The 22,500-nt window shown below is 49.7% G+C and overlaps 5 protein-coding genes and 1 pseudogene across 7 annotated transcripts in view; 4 read left to right on the top strand and 2 right to left on the bottom strand.

The window, feature by feature from the left end:
• The window catches only part of LOC126572960 (ATR-interacting protein mus304), a 3,071-nt gene extending 1,760 nt beyond the window's left edge, over window positions 1-1,311 (bottom strand). The window contains exons 1-2 of the mRNA XM_050232701.1: window positions 1,086-1,311; window positions 1-1,018 (exon numbers count right to left, since the gene is read on the bottom strand). The exon at window positions 1-1,018 is cut by the window's left edge and continues 583 nt beyond it. Of these exons, the coding sequence (XP_050088658.1) occupies window positions 1-1,018; window positions 1,086-1,224 (1,157 nt within the window). The 5' untranslated portion in view covers window positions 1,225-1,311. The remainder of the gene's footprint in view (window positions 1,019-1,085) is intronic.
• A 1,842-nt stretch (window positions 1,312-3,153) lies between these two features.
• LOC126569956 (nidogen) lies at window positions 3,154-9,356 on the top strand. The gene is made up of 9 exons (XM_050227381.1): window positions 3,154-4,141; window positions 4,936-5,415; window positions 5,501-5,742; window positions 5,816-6,560; window positions 6,631-6,918; window positions 6,992-7,142; window positions 7,209-7,902; window positions 7,963-8,835; window positions 8,903-9,356. The coding sequence occupies exons 1-9, from the start codon at window positions 3,947-3,949 to the stop codon at window positions 9,147-9,149; spliced, it is 3,915 nt and encodes a 1,304-aa protein (XP_050083338.1). The 5' UTR covers window positions 3,154-3,946; the 3' UTR covers window positions 9,150-9,356.
• A 417-nt stretch (window positions 9,357-9,773) lies between these two features.
• LOC126569760 (mitochondrial uncoupling protein 4-like) lies at window positions 9,774-16,596 on the top strand. 3 transcript variants are annotated; one of them, XM_050227083.1, is made up of 5 exons: window positions 9,774-10,987; window positions 13,938-14,209; window positions 14,678-14,787; window positions 14,859-15,344; window positions 15,415-16,596. In XM_050227083.1, exons 2-5 carry the CDS (start codon window positions 13,994-13,996, stop codon window positions 15,587-15,589), a joined length of 987 nt encoding a protein of 328 aa, XP_050083040.1. In that variant the 5' UTR covers window positions 9,774-10,987; window positions 13,938-13,993; the 3' UTR covers window positions 15,590-16,596. The 3 variants fall into 3 exon arrangements, with proteins under 3 accessions (XP_050083040.1, XP_050083039.1, XP_050083041.1); XM_050227082.1 differs by lacking the exon at window positions 9,774-10,987 and adding an exon at window positions 11,302-11,609; XM_050227084.1 differs by lacking the exon at window positions 9,774-10,987 and adding an exon at window positions 13,673-13,874.
• Window positions 16,597-16,770: 174 nt separating this feature from the next.
• LOC126569761 (uncharacterized) lies at window positions 16,771-17,976 on the top strand (annotated as a pseudogene).
• Window positions 17,977-18,249: 273 nt separating this feature from the next.
• On the top strand, window positions 18,250-19,536 carry LOC126568979 (uncharacterized). Its single transcript, XM_050225716.1, has 3 exons — window positions 18,250-18,333; window positions 18,423-18,694; window positions 18,775-19,536. Exons 1-3 carry the CDS (start codon window positions 18,252-18,254, stop codon window positions 19,417-19,419), a joined length of 999 nt encoding a protein of 332 aa, XP_050081673.1. The 5' UTR covers window positions 18,250-18,251; the 3' UTR covers window positions 19,420-19,536.
• A 511-nt stretch (window positions 19,537-20,047) lies between these two features.
• Window positions 20,048-22,500, bottom strand: part of LOC126570284 (MPN domain-containing protein CG4751) — a 5,833-nt gene continuing 3,380 nt past the window's right edge. The window contains exon 6 of the mRNA XM_050227924.1: window positions 20,048-22,500. This exon is cut by the window's right edge and continues 1,759 nt beyond it. Coding sequence (XP_050083881.1) covers window positions 20,421-22,500 — 2,080 coding nt within the window. The 3' untranslated portion in view covers window positions 20,048-20,420.

Below are 22,500 nucleotides of genomic sequence, written 5' to 3'. Positions count from 1 at the left end.
AGGATAAAACTGTCCTCCGTCACATGCTCCTGCTGAGGTGCTACGGTACGTGATGAACTTTTGAGATGCTTCGAGCGAAGATTCGCCATTTCCAGTTCCTTAAAGTCCAGGTCGACCTTCTGGGCCGTGACCACTTTCTCTAGATCCTTCAGCTTTTCCACCCATTCCTTCTTGATCGTTTCCTTCTCGCGAATCTTCTCTATTCGCAGCTGCTCGTTCGTGCCCTTGACCGTCTTTAGCTCGTAGCGAAGCATCGACACTTCCCCGTCCCGGATTTGTGCCTTCTCCAGGGCCTCATTGTAATCTTTCTGCAGTGTTTCAGCCTTACGCTCCATCTGTTCGAGCCGTTTCGTGAGAAACTTGAGCTGAATGTCTTTGGCGTGCTCCTGCTTTTTGGCCGCCTTTTCTTTTGCCTCCTGCTCAGCCCGTACCCGCTCGAGCATGGCGTTGTTCTGCTCCGTCGTTGGTGCCTTCGGTTTCGATACGTTGGCTCCATTTGACATCGAATGGCCGTTTACCTTCGGAGGTATCGCTGGGGTTTTAAACTCCGACGAAACCGATGGAGCCGGTGATGGCGGAACAGTTGGCTCAATCCGTCCACTGACCGCCGGTTTTTGGCCTTCCTGCCGGAACTCGTCCAAGTTGAACTCTTCGTCAAACTCATTGTTGAAGTAGTTGTCGATTTGATTGCCGATGTCCTGGTAGTTGTCGTCGAACTTTTCCGTGAATATATCGTCGTCGCCATCGGCAAACAGCTCCGCCGTGAGCTTATCCGTTGCCAGCGGTGGCGGCTTGGAGACACCCGTCGTCGCATGCTGCGACAACTCGACGGTTTGCGTGCTTGATTTTACCTGGCGACTGAACTTGCCGAACGTTATATCGGCCGTCTGGGTTCCGCTGATCTGGCTCTGTTGAAACAATTCCAGCTCCTCGACGGCCTGTGATGCCAGCACAATGAACTCGTCGTCCTCATCGTCGTCCCACAGAGCATCGATTTGGGAGGCATTATCGACGGGCGCTACACAGTGGACAGTGAAAGGCATTATTCGGGGACAGAGTTGGGAATGGAAAGCAGCTTCACTTACGATTGGTTGGTCGGTTGTTGGCGATAGTTTTGCTCGTGGACGGTCGGCTCTGCTGGCTCGGTGTGATTTCTATATCAAGCTTGGCTTTCTTGGCGTTCGTCGGGAGTTTTAACTGAAAATGACCGGCCCGTTTCGACATTCTTTCTTGAACAAACGTATTACATTCCACTGATATTAACTTTTACGAACGAATTAACACATTTTTGCCTTGGCGCCGAGAATTAAATTCTGCTGGCTCTCGTGGTGAATTTGTATTGTTTTGGAAAACGGCTGACACGAAAACGATAGAAGGTTGCTACACAACGATAGATCATTTTGATATTTTGAATCTGTAACGGGTTTTCCCAAAAATACGTTACGGGCCATTCGTAAGCATTAAAACTATTGAACCGAACTGAACAGCACATCACTCACCAGGAAATCGTTCAAACTTTATTTTTTACATCTAGATGCTACGAGAAATTATTCAACTCATTATCCAACGGAAGATCATCAAGCATTGAGTTGCGATTGGCCCCCCCAAAAATGCCAAAAAATAGGCTTTACAAGAGATTCTTCATTGGGTGCTTTCATTTATTGAGTGATTCAATGATAATCGATTCCTTTTTTATCTAAAACGTCGCTCATTTTACATTTTTACAATAACAGACGACAAGGTTACCTCCAAAGGATGCGTTCACATGAAAAAAAAACCCTTAATACTACGATGAACAATGATGTCATTGATACACCCGGCTTTGTATAGTCCGGGAGTGGTACCGGAAAAGTGCACCATAAATCCTCAAGGACAGTTGCAACGAGCGACTATTTCATTGACTGCAAACATTGTTCGAATGCTGGCCGGCCTGCGTATCTTCCAGCGGCTTAAGTGGTTCGTCCATTCGCTACACATGATGATATAATTTCGTTTTATATTCCACCACAAACCATATATCATTTCGTCTCATCATCAGACGGCGGTACGGCGGCTTTTGCACTTCAGTCAGACGTTAAAGGCGGTTCTCAACGCCCATAAATAAGCCCGGCTGCATCTAGTGCATGCGTCCGCTGGCTTAGCATCCCTCAGAACGGCATTGAACGGCAGCATAAAACTGCACCACTCATGCACATGACACTGCGCGGTGCATCGAGCGTAACACGTGCGCTACCATGACGGTGACGATGGCAAGAAGGACGGTGGCAAGGGGAGGAATGAAAAATATGGAGTCACCAAGCTGACACATGTTTTTAATTATTCCTATCCTACCGAAATTGCCTCACACAAAATTAGAAACATCGATCTTCCGCCTCACTCGGTGCCATGACACGTCACGTCGAACATCGAAGCACCCTTCGCACGTTGCTTTCCCCGGGGGCGCAATAGGCGGTGCCGGGGGAGACCCCAGATTTACCGGAGGGAAAAAGCATGATCCCAAAGCGGATCAGGCGCTGGTGTTGCTGCTACGAGTGCGTAGCTCGTCCTCTGGCCATTCTTTGATGATGAGCGCGGCACTTACACGCCGATGTTGAAGATTGCAAGACCACATCGAGTTCCTGGGGTTGGCAAATGGGCCTCCAGAAGAGTGTGTATCATATGGGTAGCTGTTTGATGTGAATTAACATTCATTTACCCGTGACACAGAGAGTCATAATTTTGCTGGCGATCCTCCGTTTCGGATCCCACAACGGGCTCTCAATTGATGTGCACGCGGCGCACGGACTCTGTTTCATAATCCATAAGCATCATAAACATTTTCGTCACCAGCGTGCGTAACGGGTGGCCGCTAGGGCCAGGCCGTGGCCGTGTTCTCAAACGTCGACGACGATCCACCATTAATAAAACTGATATTAATTGAAGTTTACACGCAGTTATATTTATTAGTTCTAATTGCCACACACAGAAGCACAGATGGTGCGTAGCTCTCAATGCAGTGATGCTTTCTGCGTCGCGCTAGTCGCTAGTCTGCGAGTCAATCAAGAAATTGATCCCCGAGGTTCGAATGTGCGTTTCCACATACGCGCCCTGAACCTCGCGAAGGGTGATTGTTACAATTGGCTCTAATTGATATTTGGGAATGAATATTCGGAATTTGTCGCTGAAAACATGCGGTCTCTACAGTTCAGTTACGTAAATGTCGGTTTCTAAACGCTTTGGCAGCAAGTTTGGATTCTCAAAGAAGCACTGCGCTCCTGTCTTGCCAACGCTTTTGAAGACGGAAATCCCAAGCACCCCTCGCCCAAGTCCGTGCCGTGGTACTACGAAACCGCGACGCAACCGCGCGACCCATCCCGATCTTGTCTATGCTGCATCCGATCGATCTCGAACAGGGCGGCAGAAGCAGCAGCATCATCAGCATTAGCAGTAGTCTTGCCCGGGATCTCGCTTGGAACGGACGTGAAATCGGCATCTCGCTGTTGTAGTGTTGGGTTTCAGGAGCAAAGTAACCATCGGCTGGCACCGTTTATTCTTGTGATTGAACCAAGATGAGCCGCCGGTGGCCATCTTGAGGTGGAACAAAACGGGAGTGCAAAGGCGATTATGAATGGGAATCAGTGTTTGAAAGGCCAGTGTCTGTCTGTCTGTGGTGTGAGTGTGTGCTGATAGCGTTGAACCGATTGCGATAGGGCATCGGTCGCGCAGCTAGAAGCTCTCTCGGGATCGATCGTTGGCAGGCTGGATGGTTGCTGGTAATCCTTAGCAGCCCGGAGCCAAGAGAAGCCGCCTGATAAGCGCTCGGGGCTAGGGTGAAGATCGAATCGTTTGCATTAGAGCGCCACATATTGGCCACAGTGACAAGGTGATCAAGTGTTGAAAAGAGAGCTGCGGTGACTGCCGGGACCGAAGGCTTTAAGTTACTTAAGTGCGTGGTTATGAACGCAAAATGTCCTCGATACGACGAATCCTGTTTGTGATCGCAGTAGCGCTGTTGCCACTGGCACTCGCCATTGACGCCCGGCAGCTGTACAGTTACGCGGACGAACCAAGTGAGGTGCTGCCACGTGGCGATGAGGCGTTTGGATACATCGACCTGGAATTGCCGATCTTCTTTTACAACGAGAGATACGATCGCGTTTATGTAAGTAACTTTTTTGTATGTGCCAAGCAGTACCTAGCGATGAAGAGACACGAAACGGACTCAGGTTCTTCTCGGTGGGTTATCAATCCGGACCTCAGTCGCGGTGCGAAATCACTAGTAACTTTACAGCCGTAGGTTAAGGCAAAAGAAACCATGGAGAGTCCTTGTTCAACAAACAGATTACCGATGATGGTGATCCTGAATTGTTCTTAAATTTAGCACTTTTCAGATCACCATTTAGCACATTTGAAAATCCTCTTCAATACTGATGAAGAAGATGAAAATAAAGTATTAAAAATCAAACGTCAATCATTAAGAAGATTTTTACACAGAACTTGAAATAGCAAAAATCAAGACTAAACGGCAAATTGTCTAAGTACATAAGAGTTTTAAAAGGTTTTACACCAAACCAACTAAAGCGAATTAGCACCACAGCGAACGGCTAGTGAACGAACTACAGCATTCTCTTATCAGCAAATGGAAAAGGTTAGCAAATGTGTTTGGTAAAAATAACGAGTTTCTGCTCCGCAAACGACAAGCAGTTGAAAGTGTCTTCTTCGAACCATCGGTGCCGAGGGCACGCAGATAGAGTTGCGCTCTCATGCCAAGTAAGCCAAGTGTGGCACGATGATAAGCCCCTTCCCAGAGATTACGGACTCATCCTTCGTTGACCGATTGAATGGATTCCCTTTGTACATCCAGTAACCCTCTACTGGTTGGTGGGCTGCACGGATCGTTGATCATTTGGCTTTATGTTTTGCTGTTTGCGTTCGTTCTGAATCCCACTCCAACAGATCAACACCAACGGTATACTGTCGTTCGGAGGGGAGCTGTCCGGGTATCTGAATCTTCCGTTCCCGCTCGGCAACCCATCGATCGCACCGTTCTATGCGAACGTGGACACCACGCTGCCGAACGATACGGCCACGATCGTGTACTTTAAGTCGCGTGATCCCGCGCTGCTGGACCAGACGACACTGCTGGTGCATCAGAGCTTCAGTAATCACGTTGATTTTGAGGCACGCCAAGTGTTTGTCACAACGTGGGAACATGTGGGACACTACAACATGAAGAACCAGGTGCAGAACTCGTTCCAAGTGGCCATCATCCAGGGAGATGCGGATACGTTCGTGCAGTTCCTCTATCCGGAGCATGGCATTAACTGGATCCAGGGTGAAACCGGTGACAGTGGGTTGCCGGATGTGCGTGCGCAGGCTGGATTCACCGGAGAGGACGATCGGATCTACAATCTGCCCGGATCGGGTACCGACAATGTAAGGCTTTATTCTAATTTTTTGTGGTGTTGAGTTCGAGATCTGATGAATAGGTCTGAAAATTCTTAATCCATTCAACTGGCAGGTGCGTCATTTGGCTGACTCTTCCAACATTAACGAACCGGGTGTTTGGTTGTTCCGTGTTGGGCCACTGTCGGCGGAAGCGAATGTCGAACTACCGGACGTAGCGATCCACCAGCAGTCGAGCGAACCGAGAAGCTGTGCCGATGGTGGTCGTTTCAAGTGCCACTCGGCCGCTACCTGCGTGGACAATAATTGGGGCTACTGCTGCAAATGTCGCCCTGGATTCTATGGCAATGGATTCAGGTGAGTAAAGGCGACATGATCGCCATACTATCACCGCCTCTAATTCTCTCCGATTATTACCACCCTTTACCAGCTGCGTAAAGAGCGATATTCCGCTGCGAGTGTCTGGAAAACTGTTGGGAAATGTTAATGGCGAAAGCATTGACACTCAGCTCCAATCGTACATTGTGATGGCCGATGGGCGCACGTACACGGCCATTAGCCCACTGGAGGAACAGATCGGTACGGATCTGCAGCTGGCTCAAACTCTCGGTGCAACAATCGCTTGGCTGTTCGCGAAACCAGTCGGTGAAACGATCAACGGTTATCAGCTAACCGGTGGCAAGTTGAACCAAACCAGTACGCTACGGTTCGAGACGGGCGAAACACTGCACATCACTCAGCGCTACAGTGGATTGAACGTTTGGGATCAGCTGGCACTCGATGTGGAGCTCACCGGAAATCTGCCATCCGTTCCGGCGCTGGAGAAGCTACAGCACGAGGATTACACGATCAAGTTCCGCCGTGCCGGCAATGGACGACTGCAGACGGTCAGTACGCACAAGTATCACGTGGCCTCGCAATCGCGCGATATCACGGCTACGCTCTACCAGGACGTCGCGTACGAGCAGTGCCGAGGCACTGATGATGACCATGCGGGCAAGGAAGAGGCAACACTCAAGATTACTCGCGTCAACCTAGGCTACGAACCACGCGAGAAGGCCGTCCGGATGGGCATGCTGAGCAAGATGATCATCGGCGATCAGTTTAATCCGTGCGATGAGGCCAACTGTGGGGATAACACGATTTGCATCCCGAATGCCGACGATACTTATGATGTAAGGCGATGGCGCGCAACGATTTCTGCCAGCACATTAACACGTTCTTCATGCTTCTTCTCGATCGTAGTGTAACTGCAAGAACGGATTCACCTACGTACCGTACGGAAACACGGATCGCGTCAACTGTGTGGACATCGATGAATGCTCGGGTATTAATATCTGCGATGAGAATGCAATATGCTACAACGAACCGGGTGGCTACAGTTGCCGCTGTAATCCGGGCTTCGAAGGCAATGGGTATCAGTGTGACAAGATCGGCCAGCCAACGTCTTCTCCGTATACTGTTGCCACGCCAATCTACAATGAGTACGAAAGGGAAGCGGGGCGAGGGGATGAACGCGCTAAGCAGTGCGATGTAAGTGGCACTGGACCTCTTAGCGAATTAGAAACTGTATCTGTCTGTATCATCTTCCTCCTTTCCTCGCTAGCGCTGTGCGGAGTTTGCGGACTGTGTGGAAGGTCAATGTGAATGCCGTTCGGGTTATGAAGGGGATGGAGTGTCCTACTGCCAGTTTGTCTGTGATCGCGATAGTGTCTGGAATGGGGAAGCTTGTGTCAAGGAGCAGTATGCTGATGAGTGTAAGTAACGCGTCGCCGTGCTGTACCTAGATGATCATCAATTATGACGCCACTGATACTCCACAGATGAGATTGCACCGTTCTGCTTCAACATGGGCTGTACCTGCCCTACCGGGTATCAGCTGATCGAGTACGCGTTCAATCAAATCTGTCGCCTGGTCGATCCGGAATCGTTCCCCGATGGATCGCTCTCGGCCGATCTGCCGTCCTGTGATGTGGAGAACAATTGCAGCCCGCACGCGAACTGCGAGTGGCGCGAAAATTTGTACCGGTACGAGTGCATCTGCAATCCCGGATACGATGGCAATGGGTACACGTGCGTGGAGAAGGAGGTATCGTGTTTGGACGATCAGGACATCTGCGACATTCATGCGTCCTGTAATTACATTCTGAACCTCAAGACATCGATCTGCGTGTGCAACAAGGGCTATGAAGGGGATGGCCGTTCCTGCCAGCTGGCACCGGAGTGCGGAGTGGACGATGACTGTGGTATGAACTCGGTGTGTAATGATGGTGTCTGCGTGTGCCAGGATGGTTACGAGCGGGATCTGTCCGATTTCTGCGTTCGTGCTGGATCATGCGGAGGGGCGTACTGTGCCGAAAATGCTGTCTGCGTTCTTGACGAGATCCAGAAGATCCCGTACTGTCACTGCCCACAAGGATTCATCGGTGATGGTGTTTCGCAGTGTAAGTCCATTCCGCCACCGTGTAACGTGCGCAACAACTGTGGTCTGCATGCCACGTGCGCACCAAGCTATAGGTAAGTTTTTCTTCTGGTGCTAAGTAGGCTGGTGTTGGAAAATGATTCATCTCTTTCCAGACAATCCAACACGTACGAGTGTGCTTGCAATCCGGGATACTTTGGAGATGGATTCGTTTGTACTCCCGAGCGGAACTGTATCAACATTCCCAGTCTCTGCGATCCGAATGCATACTGTGAATCGACGGGCAACGGATACCGGTGTATCTGTAAGGATGGGTTCATTGGTAATGGAACCGTTTGTAACACGGCCCATCGGTTGGACGATGGGTTCCTGCTGGTAAGCCAAGGAGTAGTGAACATTCGCGTTCCGCTCAATGGTGGTCTGGGTATCCCGGTGACAGTGGGATCCATGTCGATCGGTTTGGATCGTGATTGCGCCGAGGGTAGAATCTACTGGAGCGATAACGATGCAAAGCAGATCCTAACGGCCAAGTATGATGGCTCCGACAAGAAACCGTTCATCACGAAGGACATCAAATCGCCCGAAGGTGTTGCTGTGGATTGGATTTCGAGGCGTCTCTACTGGACTGACTCGGAGAAGGATACGATTGAGGTCGCTAGCTTGGAAAACCCGGATCTGCGGTCGGTGCTGGTTTCAAAGCATCTCGTCAACCCACGTGGCATTGCGGTGGATCCACATCAGAATAAATTGTTCTGGTCGGACTGGAATCGCGAGGGGCCCAAAATTGAATGGTCCAACCTGGACGGTACAGAGCGGCAGCTGTTGGTCGGTAGTCCACAGGTAGAGCTTCCGAACAGCATCCAGGTCTCGATGGCAAGCGGAGAACTGTGCTTTGCCGATGCTGGAACCAAGAAGATCGAGTGTATCGACACGTACAGCAAGCAGCTTCGCACCATTGCCAGCAACCTGTCTTATCCGTTCGGACTGGCCGTTACTGATGATCTGTTCTACTGGACCGATTGGAGCACGTAAGTTTCCTGTGGTTAGTGCACTCGATTGTGTTGTAATAATGGGTATTCGTCTTTTGCTTTACAGTAAAAAGATCGAAAGCATTAACATATACGGTGTGCGCCAGAAGAGTATCCACTTGCCGCTATTTGCAAACCACAGGATGTACGGAATGACGGCGGTCACCGACAAGTGTCCACTGTTCCACAGCGCGTGCGTCATCGACAATGGCCACTGTCCGGAGGACAGGATCTGTCTCATCAATCCGCGAGCACCCTCGGGCCGAAGCTGCAAGTGTACCAATAATTGTAACGATGTAGTACTAGACTACTGAGGCTAGTGGCCAGACCATAGCTACCCGTGTTTCCTTCTAGCTGCGCATCGCCGTGGGTGGGAGAAGGTAGCGGACCTGGAAAGCAATTCAAACTGCCTGCATAATTTTGTCTGTTTTTCCAGAAGTAGATTAGAGAGCGAGAGAAACTTTAGAGTGCCATATTCGGAGGAGATTTTTTAAATAAACCGAAACAGACCACTAAAAGTAGTTTCTTTTGTCCGACGAATCTCTTTCATCATTTGGTCCTTCCTGTTGTAAGGTCCGATAAGTTATTTTTTATGTTGTTTAACTCTCGCATCGGCCATTCTACCTTGAATTTCTGGTAGAACTTATAGAAATAACGAATTAAAAAAATAATTCAAAAAATATTTTTTCCCGCGAGCTCTGGCAGCACTGTTCAGGATCTGCCTTCTGTTTTTCCAAATTTGTCGATCTTCCGTTCGTTTTATCAATTGTGGGAAGCATTCTACATGTTAAGGACGCAATTTCTAACATAAATCATGTGAAAACTTTGGAAAAACATCGGAAAATCATCGTTTAAAGGCTGCTAGTGCACGTTAGCTGGGCGCATAAACGGGCAGCCTCTAATTATGCATCTGTCAGTTCGATCAAAATCAACAACAACATCGTGAGTGCGTGCGTGCATGATTCAATAATTTGCCTCTTGCGCGACGAGCCTCGATTGTGATCTTTGGCCCCTATTGCGGTGGTCTTAGTTTTTGTGTCGCGTCGAAAGTCGGTCAAACACGGGGCGGTGCGATGGCCAGCAGCGACGTGCTGATCATAAATCTGAGGAAAAGCTTTTTGTTACCAAACTGCTAGAGGACGCGGCGGTCTTCGACGGTGTCCGGTGTGTCCTCCTGGTTCCCGTCGTATTGCTCGTGTTGTCGTTGTGTTTTTGTGTTATTTTTCTGTTCTGTGTTGGCGGTTTTTGTGTGCAATTATGTGAGCAATTATTAGGAGCATAGCTTGAGTCTAATTACCAAAAATTGTACCTGTGATAACGATCGTTCCAGTTTTTGTTGATAACGTGCACCCAGAGAGAGAGAGAGAGAGACCTGGTCAGCACCGGTTATTCTTTTACCATTTCGCAATATCTCCTCCAACCCCCGTTCGTGCCCGTTAGTAGCGCCAGGTTGCTGACCTCGTTGTAGTAGGAGGCCTCGGTTGTTGCATCGTCGAGTGTAACCACAGCAACTCAGTACCCCCTCCTCCAGGTGGGTTATGTAACGGCCTCGTCGTTGGCATCATGCGTAAGCAGGGTGCCCTTTCACATCGACGCCTACTACCGACGCCAACAGCAACTGCTACTGGCGCCAACTAGGATTTCCAATCATCCACGGCTTTGTCGCGAAAATGGTAAAGTCCCGCGTGTGATGTTGGTGCTCGAAGGAAACCCTCGAGAACGAGAAGTACGTTGAGGTAGCCCCGTACGGCGAGGTCCACGTTCTTTGCCGTGCGCTACTTTCGCGCCTATCCACTTCCCGTTATGCGATCCTCTTGGCGGCCTGAATTACCGGCAACACCAAGGAGCACCAGCTAACCTGGGTGACAAACGCGTTAGCAACGGAACACGCGACCGGAAGTGCCCTTCGCAACCACGATTCCAAAGGCTTCGTTGCGAGTGCGAGCATAAAGCACGTTAAACCCATCCGTTCCGTTATCGATTTTCATTGGCCATTGGGGTGTACGGCAACAACGTAATTTCTCCCCGGCGACGAACTATACCAATTCAATCGCACACGACGTCGAACACGGATTGTACGAACGCCAACGGGCCCTTCTGCATATTTGAATTTGTGCCAGTCATAGCCTTTCGCCACGAACATATACGAATCGTAAGTATTGCTTATCAATTCCACACAAAAACAGCACCAGCTACCATGCATTTACATGAAATCAACCGGTATATTCGGAAGGAATATATTCATGCGCTCCCACATCGGGACTTTCGTGGCTACCGTTTCCGGTCTACCGGCCCATACACGATCCGTTCTCGGCATCTGTTTCCTTTAGCCGACCGGTGGTGGTCGTGGAGATGGGTTCGCTATTTTTAAACCGCTTCCTTTTTGCCGATACTTTGACGATTCGGCGACGAGTCACATCCGCCTCGAACAGACGGATCTCTGTCGACCGGGCGGAGGCTCTGTGAGCGGCACGGATGCGATGCTTTTTGTCGTACAGATTCGTCTTCCCAAAGACAGTACCCTTGCGAAAGTAGTTCGATGCAGCAGCATCAGAGCAGGCGTTGCGCTTCTAGCCTCGCCGCACGTGTAGTTGCCTCGATGGTTTGACTTTGTGGTCTGCGCTTTGCATCTGAAGTAGGCTGTTCTTGGTTGGGAAGCAGTGCTTTAGTGGGATTTTGTGAAGCCACGAGCTGTAGTGAAGACAAAGGCAAATGATAATTTAAATTGCGTGTTCAGTGCAGCATAATGGTAGCATCCAACGGGATCGAGAATAGTAAGTGATAATTGCGGCTAAGGATCGTCCTCTTGTGCATGACCTTGGCATATTTTTACATTTTCTTACTGGAATATTTATAAAGATGATCGATCACAAGGAGGAGAACACTTTTCTCAATGAGAGTTGTGCCAAGGGTTAATCGTGTTGGCAATGCGGAAACCGTGCCGTGGGTGCCTTCCGAGAAAGTCGTTTGAATATTTCATCAGATTCGCTTATGACTCACTGGAAAACGGCTTGCCATGCAGCTAAGCGAATGGTGTGAAAATAGCCGGTCACATGCGACGTAGAGCTCTGCGGTTGATGGGAAAATTCTTACTTTGGCAACACAAACCAAAACCAGAGCCAACAAGACGTTCGCCGGTCACCGGTCTATCTCAATAGTAGTTAAAGAGATAGATAACCTTTTGTTAAACCACCGCAAGACCACATAAATAATCTTCGAGAACAGAATTCATTTAGTGTCAATGCGCTACTGGTACGCTAATGTTTAATTCGCAAAATTGGATCCCTTCCGGGCACAGCCTACCTCGCGACGAAGCAGCAGCGGTTCTATTTAGCCTTTTGCGCGCTTAGTTAGCTCGTCGCATGCACTTTTTGGCCTGCGCATACCTTGGTGCAGCACGTGTTCACTCGACACGCTCGCTAACCGACGGATGCACTTGCCTCTTATACAACCGCTTGCAGTACCGCTTCGTTCATGTCCCCTTGAATATTGGTGTTTCTAAAATTAAAATCCAAACAAAAGTTCTTGTTCCGCCTTCAAACAGGGTGGCCCATGTCTCGGCGGTGGTACTCCCGGAACACAATAATCCAATTCAGCGCACCAAGAGATGTACGGAACAAGACGAAAGTCCCCTCCGGCGATGGTCTCCTTGACCGTGCGACAAAGAACACACTGTCTTGCCGTTGGGCTCGGTTGGGAGCGAACAAAGTAGACAATGTCTGCCACTCGAGTCATTCAGTCGCCTACATCATTTACGTATCTCGCTGCAAAAGTAGGCTCGTCTTGGCACAGCAGCCTCGCTCCGTTGGGTAGATTTGTGCGCGTTGAGGGCGCGACCATCCGCGAAGAAAACACATGCTACCGTCCTCATTATTTATGACCGATAGAGGGGTGTGTATGTGGTCGTCGGTGTGACCGTGTCGAGCCAAGCCTGACGCTGCCGGTATTGTTTATTTTCGGCCACGGTTTTGAATCCGCTTCGCGAATCGTCCGGAACCAAAAAAAAAAATCGGCACGAACGACTCCGCGTACCGCATGTTGCTACCGGTGGTGACCCTGACAACGGCACAGTGAGCGCAAGAAATGACGCCTCATCGAAGCCGCACGATTTGCACATTACTTTTTTTTTTGTTGTTGTTGGCCGTTGCTGGCCATTTTTCCAAACTCACGTCATCGTGGGGTCACAATCGAGAAGGTCACCGGCAAAGCGGCGCCTACACCGAGGAGGTGTAACGAGTGTGAATGAAACGTTTTCAGCTGATCAAAGCAACTGATGATCGTTGGTGAGGCGCGCGAACCATCGTTAACCACGTGTGATAGTGGCGCGATGTTGGTACAGTGTCTGCGTTACTACTTTGTTTAGTGATGGCGCAATAGTCATCAGCTTGAGTCGTCTTACTTTTGGTACGATTAGCTAATCGAATCCTCAACTACGATTGTCACTTCCGACACTCTCGGTTTGACCGCTCTGCTCTGCGTGCTTCCCTTATCAGCTTCTGTCGGTTCAGACATATTATCAACCTTCAGGTGGCAAGCTGGTAGTGTTGTGCTAAAGCACGCAAATTGCGTCTATTTTAAAGCGATCCAATCGAAGCTGCTGTTATCAGTACCGCGATACCGCGTCTAGACAGCCACTGTGGAACAATTGCCGGCTCCTTTCTTCCAAAAAAAATCCACAATTCACTCATTTTTCGTGATAAAATAACGTCTTCCTGAAATAGAAATGTTTAGTTTAGGTTCAGAATAGTAGTATTCACTGATAGGAAAGCAAAAAAAAGGAATATTCTGTTTTGGCCACACATTGACTCACCTACGCCAACTGTACTGTCCGCGCTAAGCACTTCGCGAGCTCCACGAATGTAGGCGAAGCGCAGCCACTCACAGCTGAAACCGGCACTCGCCATCCATACTCCGCTCGGTATCAGCCACGATTCGTGCGACGCACGAGGAGTTTGCGAAGGTTCCATCGTCGCCTCACGCTTCACCATTCAAATTCGCGTGCTCTTGTAACATCGCAATATACTAGTGACCGCAGTTCGGTACCGTGCTCTTTAGATTTCGGATTTCGTTTAATTAACCGGCGTGTATTCTTTCCACCGTAGAGTCTGGGTCACCGGCAGCCGGCACGACAAGCGACGACAGCAGCAGCACGAGCACGATGCAGCAAACGGCGGCCACAGGCCGGACGGAAATGCGGCCGGTCAAGTACCATTATGCTGATTCCTTCTGGTGTACCTATCTGGTCTCGGTGTTTGCGGCCAGTATCGCCGAAACGGTCACCTACCCGCTGGACCTAACGAAGACGCGCCTTCAGATACAGGGTGAAGCGGCTTCAACGATGGCAACGAACGCTGCTGGAGGCGCTATCAAGAAGGTAAGCCATCCCCTCCCTGGGCGACAAGAAGCGCTGATTGTCGTACTATCTAATCGTAACGCGGCATTGCTGATGGTTATTCAGAGTATTCGCGAGAGGCGGTTCCCAGAACAATGCGCTTGAAGGAGATTTGCATTCAGGCGCACACTTTCGCCGTGGCTGATAGTCTAATCATGGAACGCGGTAGAACAGAGGCTGTGTATTAGGAGAAAAGCAGCCCGCTGAAGGGTTTTCGATTATAATTTTTCGGCATTCAACCTGTCAGTTGCCGCTGACGGACAGATAACACATCCTTTGCCGTGCCTGTCGGTGAATTGGGGCCTATTGATCCGGCCAATTTTCACCCCGAGCTGTTAGCACTGCCAATCAGCGGCAATCAATACGCCGGCACTGGCTACTTGCTTATGCTATCCCCGCCTATTGCCGATGATGCAAATTGATTCGTTTGAATGTGTTTCTAATTTCCAGATCAAATACCGAGGAATGCTAGCAACGGCAAATGGTATCATCCGTGAGGAGGGCGCCCTGAAGCTATGGCAAGGCATTACACCAGCCCTCTATCGGCATTTGGTGTACAGGTACAGTGTTTAAGGGGATTACGGATTCGCAAAATCTCCTTCATTTTTACCGTCACTTGTTTCCTTTCTAGTGGTGTCCGCATCGTGACGTATGATGCTATCCGGAAGAAGCTACGCAACGGAAAGGATCACTTTGCGCTCTGGCAATCGGCACTGGCCGGTGTTGGGGCCGGCTCGCTAGCGCAGTGGCTCGCTTCACCAGCCGATCTGGTGAAGGTACACGTTCAGATGGAGGGTAGAAGACGGTTGCAGGGCCTGGAGCCACGGGTGCACAGTGCTGCGCATGCTTTCCGTGAGATCATCGCACGTGGTGGCATCTTCGGGTTGTGGAAGGGCAGCGTACCGAACGTGCAGCGTGCTGCCCTTGTTAATCTGGGCGATTTGACCACCTACGATACGGTGAAGCACTTTATCATGCACAAAACTGGCCTACCGGACTGTCACGTGGTTCACATCATGTCTTCGATCTGTGCCGGCCTGGTTGCGGCTACCATGGGCACGCCCGCAGATGTGGTGAAGACACGCGTCATGAACCAACCGACGGATGCGAGTGGAAAGTAAGCAGATTTGAATGCTCCAATCGATTGTAAAATATTGTATTAACGAATCTTTCTATCGCATACACAGAGGGCTGCTGTACAAGGGTTCCATCGATTGCTTACAGCAAACGATCGGTAAAGAGGGATTCTTCGCGCTCTACAAAGGCTTCCTACCGGTTTGGATTCGTATGGCACCGTGGTCGCTAACGTTCTGGCTGTCATTTGAGCAGATACGTTCCAGCCTTGGTGCCAGTGGATACTAGGACGATCGAGCAGGGCGCACACAATGGGAAGCGCGCGTCTCCTCAGTAACCTCACCGTGCCATCAACCAGCAACGCACATGATCGTTTCCACATTAGCATCCTCCTACGCCATAGAGTGAGAGGGAACTGTACGCTATTTGCTCTTCATTGGTTTACGTTTGTTTTTTGAAGCTGTGATTTAGAGTAGTGTATGTAGTGCACATCAAGAGCCGTGTTTGGCGGGCGTGTATCTTGAACCTTTAGCTTTGGGGGCGGTAAGGTTTAGGCTCGTTCTAGTGAAGTGATTATCGTAGGAAGCAGGATTCGGTAGAAGCACTAGCAAAGGCGTTAATTATTAGTAAGCGTAAACTATCCCGTGCTATCTAGTTCCATCATCATATCCCGAACTCTCTTGAGAGCGTCATAGCCAAATAGCAGCAGCACCACCATATTTTAGCTCGTCATGCAGAAGTTCCTTTTCGAAATCATACGTGCACAATTGGCCTTGAGAAGTATGCTGACATGCTGGAGATGGTGAGCGGAAGGGTGCGATTCCTTTCGTGATCAAACAACCCCCTCAAACAACGACGACAATACCAAACTTTTGTATCACACTGTGTGTACCTCGTTTCGGGCTTCTTCGGGCAGGAATGGGGACACTTTTTAGTATTTAGTGGAGCGAAACAGTTGTCGCTAGTGGTAGTATTGCCCCACCTCCCTCAAAAAAAGAAACTTTCCACCGTTTCTCATGTTCCAACAACCTCCTCCTTCCCGCCCGTTCGTGCGTTGCAACAGCTCGAAATGTATTTTTTGTAAATAATTGTACGTGTGTAGGATAGTGCAAAAGGAACAAAGCGACATATTACACTGCGGTTATTATAGGACTTAGGATTTGCAACAATCGTCGAATGCGAAGCATATGATGATGTCGGTTCTGTCGGTTTTTGGTGTTTTTTTTCGGTAGAGCTTTGTGCATAGGACATTGATTGTCAGATACAATTAATAAAAGAACCATTCAAAACTGCCACTGCCCTCGCTAGTTTCTATTACAATACAGTAGTGATCCATGCGTTGCTCACCTCGTATCCGATTGCATGATCGCAGTGATCATGGTCGATCACGCTGGCGACAGATTGGCAAATATTTTCTTTCCTCCCACAAGGCAAACAGTTGTACAAATGTATATCACAGAGGTAGTACTATAAAAAACCTACTGCTAACACTGCAAAGGCAACAGGAAAGATGGTTTCTACTGCTATAAAATTCGTTCTTTGCTTTTTACTACACCAAGGCTTTTTCCAGCATTTCGCTTTCGGAAACATAGGTAAGCATCGGTCCGCTCTGGTTGGCGCTCTAAAGAAGCTATTAATTTCTGTTCTCTGTTTTTTGTGCAGTGCTGGAAACGGAACATAAGCTTGGTTACCGTTTTGTAGCGGGGGAAGATGGCGAGTGTAACTTACGCAAACTACGCCGATACTGGAGATTCTAATCGGAGGAGCCAATAACACGAAATCACATGTTCGATCTATTGGTGCCGATAAGCTCGTTGAAAAACCCACGCCAGCCATTCTGAATGCGAATGAATTCCGTGGCTTCTGGATACATTGGAATGATCAGGTGAGCTCCAGTTTCTTTACAGTAACTATTTAAGTCCGAAGAAAATATTTTTAAGACATACTTTCTTCCCTCTCAGACTGTTACGGTTGGTAAGGAGGGCTCGAAGGAACCGATTATGACCTACGAAGTGGAAAAGATTTCCCCAGTAAAGGTCGTCGGTATAGAGACAGACGGTGATATCCGTGGTTCGTGGATTATCGAAAGCTCGACTACGCAGTCTCCTACCACTACCCAAACTCCTACGACGACTGCTTCTACCCGCCGTACACCGCCACCCGTTACTACACCCAAACCTCCAGCCAAATGGGTCAAAACTTACGGGAACCATGTACCGTCCAATGCCATCCCTGCTGGTAAAATTGATAACAATCGCGTACAGTTTATTGGCCGCGCGTGGTACAAGGATAACTTGATCCCGGGAGCCGTTGTACAAATCGCCGGCGTTTGCTACGTGGCTTGGCACGGTGAATCCCACTATGTCACGAGTTACGAAGTGCTGGTTGACACCAAGGGCAAGTTCGTGCCGACCACCCTAGGAAATATACCAGCCAACGCCCTGCCGGCAGGAAAGACGGCTAAGGGAGAAATTCTCTATATCTGTCGAGTGGACCGCAAAGGCATGAAGCTGGTGGGCAAGGCCCATAAATCACAAGAACGGTGCTTCGTTGGGCACAACGGCTTAGAACTCAAGTTCTACAAATATGAAATCTATGTCTATTAAAACAAGTCTGTAGATCTGAACGAAATGAGTTGGAAACAAAAATAAAACTTATCTGCAAGTAATCTGAAATCACCGTTTGGCTGTTTTCACTCTAGAGTAATGCATAAGTAGATACGTGATATTAGTGCATTGGAAATATACAGTTCACTCTTATTATATATGTTTAAAATCCTAGTATCCTAGTATCCGTCTTCATGACTGCAGTAGCAATTGTGATCGATCACGCAGGCGACAGATTGACAAACATGTTCTTCCCTCCCGCTGCCAACCAGTTGTGCAAATGTAATCGCAGCAGTAGTACTATAAAAAACCTACTGCGTACACCGCAAATGGCAACTGGAAAGATGGGTTCCGCTGCAATACAGTTCATTCTTGGTCTTTTATTACACCAAGGCTTTCTCCAGCATACCGTTTTCGGAAACATCAGTAAGTATTGAGTCACTTTGAATACTTAAGTGGTTGAGAGTCGGGAGAATGTTCAATTATGAACAACACGCTACTGTGCTTTTATCTAGAGCTGGAAACGGAATACGATCCTGGCTACCGGTTTGAAGCGGGAGAAGATGGCGAGTGTAGCTTCAAGGTGCGTGCTGCTAGCGATGTGGACGTAGTATTATCTGCCGACAGTGCGCACACTAAACCGGTGCTGGAGATTATAATCGGAGGTGCAAACAACACGAAATCTCAAGTTCGAGCTGTTGGTGCAGGTGAGGTCCTAGAAAAACCCACGCCAGCCATTCTGAGTGCGAAGGAATACCGTACCTTCTGGATCCATTGGAATAATCATGTGAGATTCAGCTTCTTTACAGCAAATAACACAGATAGTACAAGACGTTCATAAGACTCACAAACTCTTTTTCCTTCTAGGCGGTTACGGTTGGTAAGTGGGGTTCCAAGGAACCGATCATGACCTATGGAGTAGACAAGATTTCCCCGATGAAGGTCATCTTCATAGGAACGAACGATGGTGTTGGTGATACTTGGGTTATCGACAAACCTTCTGCCCAATCTCCTGCGACGACCAAAAAACCGCCAACACCCGTTCCTACACGCAGTACACCGCCACCCGTTACTACACCCAAACCTCCAGCCAAATGGGTCAAAACTTACGGAAACCATGTACCGCCCAATGCCATCCCTGCCGGTAGATTTGATGGCTCGCGTGTCCAGGTTATTGGCCGCGCGTGGTACAAGGACAATTTGATCCCGGGAGCCGTTGTCGATGTCGCTGGTGTATGCTATGTAGCTTGGCACGGTCAATCTCATTATGTCTCGAATTACGAGGTGCTAGTCGATACTAAGGGTCATTTCGTGCCGACCACCTATGATAATATACCACCCAACGCATTGCGAGCAGGACACACGGCAGGCGGAGAAGATCTGTACATCTGTCGTGCGGTCTACAAGGGTATGAATCTGTTGGGCAAGGCACACAAATCACATAAAACCTGCTACGTCGGGTACCGTGGTGTGGAACATTCATCCGCCAAGTACGAAATCTATGTCTATTAAAATGGGCCAGTAGATTGAACTGAATGGACAGAGTTGAAAACAAAAATAACAAATATCGGCAAATATTTGAAATCACTTTGTAAAGTACTTTTATGATTGAAAATAAGAACTTACATATTCGGCGATACATCCGACGAGCGACCTTCGCGGTCATCCATTCTATATCCTCAGCCGGAACCGCCAGCCGGACTGTTTCCACCCTAGCGTTAGAGATAAGTGTTAAATTCGTCGAGATGCGATATTCATACCCGATATCCTTACGTATGTGATATTCTCACTGGAGTGGTGCTGTTGTGTGATATGATATCATTTTCTTCGTACGATCGCTGGTTTCGTTTTACACGCAAAATGCAATTAAGGTATTTATTCTCTAATACTTGCTTGCTAGAGACTGCCTATAGCAGCTTCAGCATCCTTTCCTCCTCGAGGGATATCGAATACACCGGTAATCATCACACGGGACGATTGTTGTGATCGATTTTGATCCCTATGAAGAGGGACAGGGAGAGATATATGAGTTTAATCTAATCGATTGATTTCTATCCCATCTTCTCCGGTGTCCTGGCTTATTTTACCTGCCTTAAGATACTACTTTCAATTGTAAATGGGTGTTTTTTTGTTCGTCTTGTGTTTTTGCAGTTGCCAAACCGGGTCTGCAGACAACTCTGTGCTATTCAACTGCTACTGAGATTCATCCGTTGCTCTACACTCTAGATCATTCCGCGTATTCGTTCCACCCTTTCGAGCTTGTTCTCACTTATCGTCCTTCAATACAATACACCGGCCTTTCCAATACTTTCAATCATTGACCAACCTCTCACCGATCGCTGGATGCCGGCTGTAGCGCTTCTGAAACTACACTAGAATACTAGAAGAAGAAGGGATCTGGCTGTTGTATGCTGTTGAGGTGGTGTGTGTTCCTACGATCGAGCCCTTAAATACTAATTCTACTCGGGAGAAAATCCGGTCCAAAAACCGAATCCCATAGTAGTTGTCCCATTTTACGGATCCAGATTTTCCGTCGACATTTTCGGTATCTTGGCGGGAGGCGCAGCGACCAGATCGGCAATCGAGGCGAACTCCATCCGCTTCTTGTACGGTGGCAGTATTCCGGACGAGGAGGACGATGAACCGGCACCTGGTGAACTGGCGGTGGCAGGAATGGCCGGTGACGAGCGGGACATGTCGACGGGCGGTGTTTGCGGTGCTTTACGGGACAGATCGGCTGCACCACCACCTCCACCACCACTACCACCGATCGGTGAGCTGGCAGCGAGTGGGACGACGCTCGAAACGGCCAGATCTACGGCGGAGAAGTTGTACTTCGAGTTACCCCCTCCGCTGCCACGTCCATCTACGAGGGACGGGCTTTCCCGGTTGGCCGATTTCGTCGGAGTGGAGCGAGCGCCAGGCGATGAGGAAGGTAGAATCGACCCGGAGGAAACGGCACCACCAGCACCAGACGATGGTACCAGGGGCGGTGTATCGATCTTGCCCGAGGAAGAGGTGGTTGAACTGGACGAGGACTTCGGTGGTTTCATCAGCATCGAATTGAACGCCTCCTGGTGCAGCTTGAGCAGCGAGGCCGACGGAGCCAAATACATGTTGTTCGCTTCGAGCGTTGCCTTGGCCATCGGATCCGGGATTTCGTACTTTTCCTGGTTGAACAGGGCGGACATGTCGGGTAGCTTGGCGGCCGCCGCGGCAGCGGAGAAATTGGGAAACATGGACAGATAGTCCAGACTGGCTGCCGCGGCAGCAGCTGCAGCAGCCGCTGCTTTACCACCACTGCCACCGGAACCACCAGAACCACCGGGAGAACCAGCGGCCGATTGGTTGCCACCGAGTGCACCTCCTAGTCCGGCCGTTCCACTCGCTCCGAAGAGAAGGTTCAAATCGGGACCTCCTTTACCACCGGTAGCGGCAGCTGCTGCTGCCGCCGCCTGGCTATACAGAAGCGCATTCATGTCGGCCGCTCCGGGACCACCAGCACCACCACCGACGGCCGTTGTGAAGAGACTGTTGAGCATATCGGTTGGATTCGTCATCGAGGCGCTACTAACGGCGGCCGCAGCAGCCGCTGCAGCTGCAGCTGCCGCCTTGGCAGCTTTGTCCGCTTTACTGCCCTTGCCACCGGATCGCTGTATCGGTTCGAATAACGCCGACAGATTGGAAACACCCAAGTACGGGTTCATGGCCGCGGCTGCGGCTGCAGCAGCCGCCATACCGCCATCATCTTTCATCGCATTGTTACTGCTGTTGCTGCTGTTGTTCCCTTTACCACTCTTTCCACCGGACGTTGACGACGAGGACGATGGTTCTCCATGGCCTGCTCCTCCTCCGATCGAGTTTCCATTCGTACCACCGCCAGAGTTGCCACCCGTATGGCCAATGAAGGCGGCAAAATCGAGCGAATTGTTCGACAACGATTGTGCCTTCATCAGCACCTGAATGTCTTCCAGGTTGCCCGAGTTGAGAATCTGATTGATGACGGGATACTTTTGCGATTGCTCCACCAGCAGATTGACATCGGCCGAGGTTGGCATCGGTGGCAAGAACGAGTCGGTCGAGAAGACGGTCCGCAGCTTTGCGATCAACTCTTGCGCTTGATTGTCCTTCTTCGAGGACGCACCGGATGACGATGAACTGCCGCCACCGATGTGCGACGGTGAAGGTGAATGATGGTGGCCACCGCCCATACCACTGTGTGCGTTACTTCCTGCTCCGTAGTTTGCACCTGCTCCACTGCTGCTATTGTTTTGCGAATCACGATTGTTCGCATTGCCACCACCCTTGCCCGATTTCTTCACGATCGAAATTTCACTGCCGAGACTGCCGAGGGCCTGGGCTTGCTGCAGCAGCATCTGCGAGTACTCGGGCGACTTCATCAGATCGGCAAGCTTGCTTTGATCGAATTTGCTCGAGAAGTCGGCATAATCCATCATCGATTGGTGTTGCAGCAACGCTTGCTGCGCTTGCTGGAGCTGCTGTTGGGCTGCTACTGCGGCTGCAGCTGCGGCAGCCGCAGCCTGTTGATTGGCTTTCGCCCGGGACGCCTTGCTGGAGGAGCGACCCGATTTT

This window comes from Anopheles aquasalis, chromosome 2, assembly GCF_943734665.1.
Source record: "Anopheles aquasalis chromosome 2, idAnoAquaMG_Q_19, whole genome shotgun sequence".
NCBI classification, from domain to species: domain Eukaryota; kingdom Metazoa; phylum Arthropoda; class Insecta; order Diptera; family Culicidae; genus Anopheles; species Anopheles aquasalis.
The sequence above is the reverse complement of the archived record's forward strand: the minus strand, read 5'-3'. Positions and strand labels throughout refer to the sequence as shown.

Coding starts and splice junctions, on each gene's coding strand:
- LOC126569956 (XM_050227381.1), top strand. CDS start 3,947: ATGTCCTCGATACGACGAATCCTGTTTGTGATCGCAGTAGCGCTGTTG. Junction 6,561..6,630: donor ATGCCGACGATACTTATGAT/GTAAGGCGATGG, acceptor TCTCGATCGTAG/TGTAACTGCAAGAACGGATT. Junction 7,143..7,208: donor GGAGCAGTATGCTGATGAGT/GTAAGTAACGCG, acceptor GATACTCCACAG/ATGAGATTGCACCGTTCTGC.
- LOC126568979 (XM_050225716.1), top strand. CDS start 18,252: ATGGGTTCCGCTGCAATACAGTTCATTCTTGGTCTTTTATTACACCAA. Junction 18,334..18,422: donor TACCGTTTTCGGAAACATCA/GTAAGTATTGAG, acceptor GCTTTTATCTAG/AGCTGGAAACGGAATACGAT. Junction 18,695..18,774: donor GGATCCATTGGAATAATCAT/GTGAGATTCAGC, acceptor TTTTCCTTCTAG/GCGGTTACGGTTGGTAAGTG.
- LOC126569760 (XM_050227082.1), top strand. CDS start 11,582: ATGGTAGCATCCAACGGGATCGAGAATA. Junction 14,788..14,858: donor TATCGGCATTTGGTGTACAG/GTACAGTGTTTA, acceptor TTTCCTTTCTAG/TGGTGTCCGCATCGTGACGT. Junction 15,345..15,414: donor CCGACGGATGCGAGTGGAAA/GTAAGCAGATTT, acceptor TCGCATACACAG/AGGGCTGCTGTACAAGGGTT.